At 42.1% G+C, this 9,824-nt stretch overlaps 2 protein-coding genes across 2 annotated transcripts in view; one reads left to right on the forward strand and one right to left on the reverse strand.

Annotated features, from left to right (window-relative positions):
• Positions 1-9,092, reverse strand: part of RNF169 (ring finger protein 169) — a 103,813-nt gene extending 94,721 nt beyond the window's left edge. The window contains exons 1-2 of the mRNA XM_027848093.1: positions 9,088-9,092; positions 8,496-8,703 (exon numbers count right to left, since the gene is read on the reverse strand). Of these exons, the coding sequence (XP_027703894.1) occupies positions 8,496-8,703; positions 9,088-9,092 (213 nt within the window). The remainder of the gene's footprint in view (positions 1-8,495; positions 8,704-9,087) is intronic.
• Positions 8,992-9,824, forward strand: part of CHRDL2 (chordin like 2) — an 83,310-nt gene continuing 82,477 nt past the window's right edge. The window contains exon 1 of the mRNA XM_027848288.1: positions 8,992-9,585. Coding sequence (XP_027704089.1) covers positions 9,504-9,585 — 82 coding nt within the window. The 5' untranslated portion in view covers positions 8,992-9,503. The remainder of the gene's footprint in view (positions 9,586-9,824) is intronic.

Raw genomic sequence — 9,824 nt, forward strand, 5'->3', positions numbered from 1 at the left:
GTGGTGGTGACATCTTTAGAACTCTGTCTTGGACCACTGGTTTTAGGTCCCACAGTGGGCTGGTTCTCTGATAATAAGATTTAGAACTGGGAAAAAAAACCCTCAGAGATCATCTGGTCCAAGTACCTCATGCTAAAGATGAGAAAACTGAAGCCCTGAGAGTTTGTGACTTGTCCAAAATTACATAAGGTAAAAGTGGCAGAGTCAAGATTCAAACCCAGGTCCCTGGACTCCAAAGGTTGTGTTGATCCCTGTTAGACATCTAGCTTCCAGATCTCCCACAACTCAATCAGGAAATGTACAGCATGTCTCTGCCTGGTCCTAATATATTGTGTTTGGTGAAAATTGCCAGGTGGAAATTCAACTCAATTTAACAAGCCTGTGTAAATCTTATATACTGTGTACATCTTCCCATGGTGTAAGCGAGTCACCAGGTGAGGGGTCTGTTTGGTGAGAAGCACTGTTTAAAATGGGAGGTTTAGAAAGTCATATACAAGGGGTCTGAAAAGTTTTCAATGATGGGAAACTGAACTAAGACTTTTGGGACACTGTGTTATTAATATTATAAGTATTTTTGAATCTAGTCTAGATTGGTGTTCATCTAATCTAGAGTTGTCAAACACCCAGCCAGTGGGCTGCATCCCTCCCTCCCCCCAACACACCAAAGTGTAGTCTGAACCTGATTAAAATGTAATTGGGAAATGTTTAACAAAATGAATAAAAATACAGTAAAACCTAGATAATGTTAATTTGTGGTTTTTTAAATCAAAAAGCCACAGAAGGCATCTATTTCTATTTGAGGTTGCCACCACTGGCCAAGTCCACCTAGTTCAGGAATTCCCTCTTCAAATGGCCATCTAGATTCTACTTAAACACTTCTAGGGACAAGGGAGCCCACTCCCTCCTGGAGAAATAGGTTATATGTAAGTCTTTGAAGGCAGGAATCATATGTGATCCCTTCCTTCCTCATAGGGTTAGGTTATAAGTATAGCAAAGCCCTATGTGTAGCCAGGTTGCATATGTGACATGCAGCACAAGGGGGTCATTGTGTGACTCAAAAAGAGGCAGAATTGACTTCTCTAGCCTCTCCTCCAACTTCTGATAGAAAGGGAAGCAGAAGGTTGGAGCTGGAGGCCTTCTGCTTTTCTCAGAGAAAGGGAATGCCGAGCTGTGTGCTCCCTTAAATACTGATAGTCTAGGGGATATGATCAGGTTCACTCTGACTTCTGATTGCTGTGTCATTATGGGGAAGAAGTGGGACCCCAAGCTTTCTATCCAAAGCTTGCCTTTCCTACCAATGAACCAGTTCCACAATGAACACACATAGAACTTAGCCAAGAGAACTGATTTATCCAAATCATAGCAAGACAGAAATCAGAGAAGGTATACATAGGAAAATATAAGCCATACAATACAGAGTGAAGGAACTTTCCCATTGGGATAGAGGTAACGCAGCTCAACCAAGAGAATTCTTGATCTCACCAGAGGGGAAATTCCCCAACGTTCTCCTGTAGCAAGCCCAGGATAGGGACATGAAGGAGACTGCCCACTCCTCTCATGTCTTCTTAGAGTCTTTTCCTTCAGCAACCTGAAGTGGGATTGGCCTCTTCCATCTTCACTCTTGAAGATGTAGGCCGGAAGTGTCCAAAGTGATTCAAAGCTGGAAGAGTCCTAAAGAAAACGTGAAGCTCGGAGGGGATTGATGAAGGCTGGAGCTCTCATCAGTTCTACCCTGCTCCTCACACAGGGCAGGGCATTCATCTCCACCAATGAGGGGAAAGTCCTATACCAATGGGCTTTAGGACAGGGGTTACATAAGGATGTGATGAAAAAAGTGCTTTGTACACTGCAATGCATTACATAGCTATAAGGGATTATTATTTTTCTTTGCCTCCCCTACAGTGTTTAATTCAGGATAAGCAAGCACATAGTAGATGCTCAGTACAGAGCTGAGGATTCTAGGTCTCCTTATTCTCCATTCAATGATCTTTATTTTTTTTCCTACTTTTAAAAATATCACTATCACTTTCCAGTGACTATCCCAACCCTTAAAAGAACTTTCCTTTATAACAAAGAAACACAGTCAAGCAAAACAAATTAACACATTGACCTTCTCTGAAAATGGATGTCTCATTCTCCACCTTTAGTTCACCCCTTCTCTGCCAAAAGGAAAGAATCATCCTTCACCATCAGTCCTTTGAAGTCATGATTGGTTGTTGCTTTCGTCAGAGTTCTGAAGTCTTTCAATACTGTTTTCCTTTACATTATTGTAATCATTGGGTAAATGGTTTTGCTGGTTCTAATTTATATCAGTTCAACATCAGTTCAAACAAATCTTCCCAAGTTTCTCTTAATTCTTCATTTTTATCCTTTCCTATGATAGTTTCCTTACCATAGTTTGTTCAGTAAGTCCCAGCGCACCCACAGCTTCCAGTTCTCTGCTAGCACGAAAGTGTTACTATAACTGTTTTTGTATATATGGCACTTTTCTCTCTTGCCTAGACCTCTATGGTGCCTAGTAGTATTATCTCCAGGTCAAAGGGGCATATATAATTTAGTGACTTTTCTAGTGTCATTCTAAATCGTTTTGCAGAAAGGTTGAATCAATCCATAGCTCTGTTAACAATGTATTAATGTGCCTGTCTTACAATAGCCCTCCCAACATTTAACCAGGGGATCTTTCCACTAGTCCAAAGGGTCATAGATTGCTGGTTTACATCCATTCCCAAAGTAGGATTCTATCTCCTAACATGAACTAGGAAAGGGGAGATGTTTGGAGCAGGAGGGAGCCATTGGATTGCCTTTCAACTCTAGTCCTGGGCAATGTGCCTTTATTATTTGGTCCTAAGTATTGTAAATCCTCAGACATCAGACATGCTCAAGTTGAAACAGAAATACTAAAACACATTTCAATGCCAAGCAGAAAATTGTGTATTACTTAATTCAAAACAACTCCATTCAAGGAACATTTTTCTAAACAGCATATTTGGAGCCAGAGGATCTAAGTCTGAATACTTGTTCTGCCATTTGTTACCTTCAAGATCCTTCCTGGTGAAGATATATAACCTTTCTGGATCTCAGTTTCCTCACTTGTAAAATGGGGAAATTGAGCTAGAGTACCTTCCAGCTCTAAATCTATGATCATAAGTACTTGCTCCGTGAGGGGGTATCAATGCACTGTGCTTGGTTCTGGAGAAAATATAAAATTCAGATAAAACAGTTCTTGCTCTCATACAGCTGATATTCTTGTAGGGAATGATGACCAAAGAAACAATCATAATATGAAATAATACATTTTTAATGAATTAGAGAGATGCCACTAAAGTGCTATGTGTGGACTGAGGGAGAAGATTTTTGAGATTTTTGACTGGGGGAGTTGGAAAAGCCTTTCTGGAAGAGATGATTTTAAATTCGGCTTTAAATAATTAAGTATTTTGAAACTAACTAGCTGTGTGACCCTGGGCAAGTCACTTAACCCCGACTGCCTTAAAAAAAAAAAGAGTTGGGGCAGCTAGATGGCGCAGAATCCAACCCTGGATTCAGGAAGACCTGAGTTCAAATCTTGCCTCAGACACTTGACAGTTACTTAGCTGTGTGACCCTGGGCAAGTCATTTCACCCCACTGCCTCACAAAAAAATTTTTTAAATTAAAAACTTTTTTTTTAAATTGAGTATTAAGCACATACTATGTTCAAGCGACTGTATTAGGTATGGGGGTGGAGGGAGCATAGGTCTATTAATCATGTCTTTAAGAAGGGAAAGACATCCAGCTATGGGCACAAGGGAAGGCCTCTAGGAGAAGGGGGACATTAGACCCAGGCCCTGAGAACTGTTGGAATGTTGACACGTGGAAATGAAAGGCAAGACATTCCAGGCAAAGGAAGTAGAATGAACAAAGAATCCTGAGGCTGGAAGGTGTGAGGCATGTTGGGGAAATAGTTAATATTGGGAGTGATACAAAAATGAAAAATGATACTGCACTCTCAAGCAACTTTTAATCTAATAATAGATGGGATAAGATATGGACACAAATACAATGCAAATTACAATATTAAAAGCGATCATTAAGGATATGTATAACCAAAAAAGATGGTGGACCTATCATGAAACTAAGAGATCATAGAGAGATCAAGTGCTACTCTAGCATCTGTGAAATATAAAAAGTTCTGGGCCTCCCACACCTTGAAGAGCTACTCTATGGGAGAAGTATGGGACACAGGAATCACAGGAATGAGAAGGTATGTGCATGTGTGGAAGGAGATAAAGAATACAATAGTCTCTGATGAACTGAAAATGAGTATTATACCGAGGACAATAGAGAGGAACACAGAGTATTAGCCAGATTGCAATACATACCAGTGAGGAACGCCAAATTAGAACAGGAGCAAAGGATGTTATCAGAAAAACAGAAGATAGAAAAGGAAGATAGTAAAGGGGCTGGTCACATGGGAGGGGCAACGCATGACAGGCAATTCAAGTACTCCACTGATATCCTCACAATTTCAAGAAAAACTGAGAATGGCCTCCAGCACTTTGGGCAGACCAAATCAAGAACAAAAGTCACACAGAATAGGCTGGTATATACATGTCACAATCAACATCTTTAGAGGGTTATCCAACTTGATGAAAGCATAGATCTATTTGAGTATTTGAAAATTAAATACATTTATATAGGCAGCCCACTGAATTAGTCTATTGGTGTACACACACACACACACACACACACACATCTTGGGCCAGTACAGAATGAACTTGTCTCAGAGCTGAACAGGAGAAAGGAAATGAGTTGTACTGGATTTGAGAAACTGCATAGCTCTTTCAGTGGTTCCATGCTGTTCCTGACTACAAAGGGCCATCTTTCTAATATCAATATTCTTCCAATTATGCCATGTGTCTTTAGGCTATGGGAACATCATGATCCTTGAAGAATCATATTTTCAAATGACCTAGAAGTCAATGGAGAGGCTCTTAGTGGGTACAGAATTGCCAGTGATGATTTTCACCAACAAAAAAAAGCATGAAAAATACATTTAAGAACATCGCTATGACCTACTCATGCGTTCTTGTCCATATCTTTCTGGAAGTCTTCCACAAAGAAGGATCTTTGCCCAAATACTACAGATACTCTTCTGGGTCTTTTGATATTGCATGGATATCATAAAGGTTTTAGCCATTACTCATCCAGTTAGGCTCTGAAGGAATGATACAAAGGACAAGTAAGTTGATGGAGAAGCAGAGAAGAAAATAGTCAAAAAACGGGGTACACCTTGGGATAGTGGACTGATTTTATACAGTGTGTACTCATGAATGTATTTTAAGGGTGGGTCACAGGACATCTTAAGGGCATTGACTATTTGTTGACCATTGACTGATTGAAGACTTTGGATGCCTGGATTTAGGTGTTGAGAGTGAGGAAGAAGCACAGAAAAAGGAATGAAGTATGTCAAAGACAGACTTTGCCAACTTCACTTTTACCGAGGACCAGCTTGTTCATCTGTATAGCATACCCTAATAAGAAATAATGTGGAACACTGGATAGAATGCTGAGCCTGGAATCAGGAAGACTTGAGTTCAAATTTTAGCTCAGGTACATATGAGCTGTATGACCCTAACCAAATCACTTAACCACTTTGATTCTCAGTTTCTTTATATGTAAAATAAAGAGGTTGGGCCTGATGACCTCTAAGGTCTTTTCCAGCTCTAAATCTATCATCTATGGAAGACTGCCAAAAGAGGGAGGCTAATCATGTGAGGTGAGTTAGGCACAAGTAATAGATTTTTCACTAGTATCCATGAAACATGAAAAAGCTAAGAAGAAGCCCACTGGGTAGATTCTGTGTGTACAATATGTAAGGATATGGACAAGAATCCCAAATTTATAATCTAACACTATAGAATGCTGTTAGGCTAGCAAAAGGCTTCCCATACCTTAGCTCAGTTGAGCCTTGAAACTTTCAGAGAATAAATTCTCCTGTGCTCTGCAATTTATAATCTTACAGAGTTGCCTGGGATGCTAAGAGGTTAAGTAGCTTTTCCAAGGACAAATAGCCAGTATTTGTCATATGTGGGGCTTAAATCCAGGACTTTCTGACTCCGTGGTTGGGCCATAATGGCACTCTACAGAAATTATTTTTTCCTGTTTTATAGATGTGAAAACTGAGGCTCCAAGTTAAATTTGAGCCCCTGCTCACAGAGCTAGTGCTAGAGGCAAGATAAGAACCAGGTTTCCATCCAAGTTTTCAGTCAAAGCCCAACACTCTATCCAGTACACTACACTAACTCTCAACTCACACTTCACTTATAGATAGAAAATGTCCCAAGCTGAATTTGAACCCAGTTTTCCAGACTCCAAATCTGGCCCTTTTTCACCAAGTGCCTCTGTAATAAATATTTGTTGAATTAAATTGAATGGAATGGAATGATTTGCATTTTCACTGGGATAAAGAAAATAGTCCCTCTGAATGCATGACTTCAGAGACTTAGGAAGGTTGGGGTTGAGAAAAGTAGTTGGTGTGGGCATCGACCCCTTCAATGCCATTGGGGCAGGGTTTTTTTTAATAAGGTAGGCCCTTCTGACGAGATTCCTTCAGCATAGGTTTTTGCTGTATGTTCTCTAATTTCACAGGCTCAATAAGACCGTAGAAACAGAACTTCGATATCAGAAGTAGAAGGAATCTTAGAATAAAGAAGAGAAATTGTCAGTGTAAAGAGAGACCTTGAGACTACACAGTCCAGTTCTTTATTCTTTTTTTTTTTTTTTTTTTGCTTTATGGTGAGGCGATCGGGGGTAAGTGACTTGCCCAGGGTCACACAGCTAGTAAGTGTTAAGTGTCTGAGGCTGGATTTGAACTCAGGTCCTCCTGACTCCAAGGCCAGAGCTCTATTTACTGTGCCACGTATCTGCCCCTTCCACTCCTTTATTCTACCAATAGAATTGTTATTGGTATTGTTTTGTTTTGTTTTCTTTTTAAAAGAGCTTTGGTCTTAGAGTTGTGACACTTGGATTCCATCCCTGGCTCCAAGACTTATTATATTTCTATTATCCTAGACAATCCATTTAGTTGCCAAGTGACTCAGTTTCCTCACCTGTAAACTATACTCACACTACCTGCCTCATAAGCTTCTTATGAGAAAAGCAAATCTTAAAATACCATAGAAATGGGAGTTATATTAGGGCATTGGATGTAGACTAAAAGGATCTGGTACTTAGTATGGGTGAGGCTTTCCTCAAGTTACTTCACCTCTGGGCCTTAGTTTTCACAGCTGTCAAATTAGGGTGTTGAATTAGATTGCTCCTAAGATCCCTTCTAGCTCTCAATCTATGATACCATTTTTGCAGAGGAAGAAACTTAGACCCAGAGAGTGGCTTGCCTAGTGTCCTCATTTTCTTTCTTGTTAGCTTCCTAGACATCCAAAGCTTTAAAAAAAAAAAAAAAAAAGGTAACTCACTATGTAGACTACCCCTTTCCTCCCAGTTAGAACAGCATTGCCCTCTAGCCAGAAATCTCCCCTCTTCTTGACTCAAATGGATTCGGCAGTCCCAAACAGATCACCTCTCCTCCTTCTCTCCAACACAGCTAGTGATCCTTTTTTAACAATGATTTTAAAAGGAGACATGAGTAGGAGAACTTATTACTCTGTGTATTTTCTGTTTATATATATATATATATATATATATATATATATATGGAGAGAGAGAGAGAGAGAGAGATTAGAAAAAAGAGGAAAAAAGGAAAAGGGGAAAAAGAGAAATGAAAGAAGAGAAAAAGAAGGGAAAAGAAAGAAAAAATGGAAAGAAAGAGAAAGAAAGAAAGAAAAAGAGTGAGAGAAAGAAAAAAGAAGGAAAGAAAGAGAAGAAAGAAAGAAAAAACAAAAGAAGGAAAAGAATGAGAAAAAGGAAGGAGTGAAAGTAAGGCAGAAAAAAAGTAAAGAGAGAAAGGGAGAAAGAGAAGGAAGGAAGGAAAGAGAGAGAAAGGGAGAGAAAAAAGGAAGGAAAGAAAATGGATGAAAGAAAGGAAAAAAATTCGAAAGGAAGGAAAAAAGAGAAAAAAGGAGAGAGAGAGAGGGAAAGAAAAGAAAAAAGAAAGGAAAGTGAAAGCAAATGAGTGAGAAAAGAAGGAATAAAGAGAAGGGGAAAGATTAAAGGGAGAAAAGGAAGAAAGATCTTTTATTTCAGCAAAACTAACCAACCCATCAACCGTGCCCCGAGGGCATCCCCCTCAATCTTCCCCACTGGGAAGTTCTGCTCGCTGTCTAACTAGGGGTCACCACTCTTTCTTGACTATGGGTCAGTTCCCCCAGGTCCTTCCTTACTCCGTTCTCTTCTGAGTGTGGGTAGGAAAGGGTTAGCCTCGGTGGGGCTGGGGCGCCCCGCTGTCACTACACACACACACACACACACACACACACACACACACACACTCTCTCTCTCTCTCTCTCTCTCTCTCTCACACACACACACACACACACACACACATTCGCTCACACACACGCACGCCCAGGGGGCCGGGTTTGCGGGCGACCAGTCCCCAGAGTTTCTTCGCTTTCCCTGAAGGAGGCGCCTGAGCTGAGATCGCGCCAGGCAGCCGGGAGGGAGCTCCCCGCGGCAAGGTACAAATGAGGCCGAGCCCCGCGCCGGCCGCCCTTGGCAGGCGGACTCCGTGCGCGCTCCGAGCTCCCGCTGCAGACGCCGCTGCCGCAGCTCTGCCCGGGTAGCGAAGAGCTCGCTGCCTAGGACAGTCTCCTCCTTCTCTGTCTCTCTGTCTCTCTCTCTCTCTCTGTCTCTCTGTCTCTGTCTCTCTGTCTCTCTGTCTCTCTCTCTGTCTCTCTCTCTCTCTCTCTCTCTCTGTATCTCTCTCTCTCTCTCTCTCTCTCTCTCCCTCTCCCTTCTGTCTCTGTTCCCCCTCTCCCTTTCTTTTGCTCGCTCTCTCCTCTGCCTTCCTCTCTCTTCCCTTCTCTCATCTCTCTTTCTCTCTATCTCTCGCCGTATCCTTCCATCTCTTCCCCCGAGAGTTCCCCCCCCCCCCCCCCTCCCCGTCTCCCCTGTCACTCTTTAGCCCTGGCTCTAAGTTAAAAGAGACCTCAGACACCATCTAAGTCTCATTCTTGAGAGCCAGAACAGACCTGAGAGACCGACTTAAAGTCCCTCTCCTTTCTTTCTCACTTTCTCTCGTCTCAGTTTTTTTCTCTCTCCCTCTCCTCTTTCCACCGTCTCTCCTTCCCTGCATATCTCTCCCCTTTTCTTTTATCTGTCTCCCTTTACTCCTCTCCCACGCTTCTTAGATCTCCCCAGTCTTATTGTCCCGTCTCTCTCCTTTCTGTATCATAGAACTTGAGAACTGAAAGGGTCCTCGGAGATCCTCTAAGTCTCTCTCTCTCTGTGTCTCTCTCTCTGTGTCTCTCTCTCTGTCTCTCTGTCTCTCTCTCCTCACCTCCTCGTTTTCCTGGCCAGCTCTTGCTCTTTCCTCCTTTTTCAGCTCTGCCTAGGGTCTGGAGGTGGAAGAATGGTTCCTGAAGTCAGAGTCCTCTCTTCCTTGCTGGGATTTGTCCTTCTCTGGTTCCCCTCGGACACTCATCCCCGGACCCGTGAGTAAAGAGGGGCATGGCATGAAGAGAAGAAGTTTGGGGGCTGGGAGAGTAGACTGGGCTGGGGGGCAGCCCCATCAGCCCCAGATTCTTTCAAGGACAAGGGATGGAAAGACACCAGAATTCACCCTCTGATCTCTGCTCTGTCATCTGGGGTTGGGAGGACAAGGGGGATCTAAAGGTGAGAAGGAGTGTGTGTGTGTGTGTGTGTGTGTGTGTGTGTGTGTGTGTGTGTGTGT

Source organism: Vombatus ursinus, unplaced genomic scaffold (assembly GCF_900497805.2).
Source record: "Vombatus ursinus unplaced genomic scaffold, bare-nosed wombat genome assembly UNPS02005659.1, whole genome shotgun sequence".
Lineage (NCBI taxonomy): Eukaryota > Metazoa > Chordata > Mammalia > Diprotodontia > Vombatidae > Vombatus > Vombatus ursinus.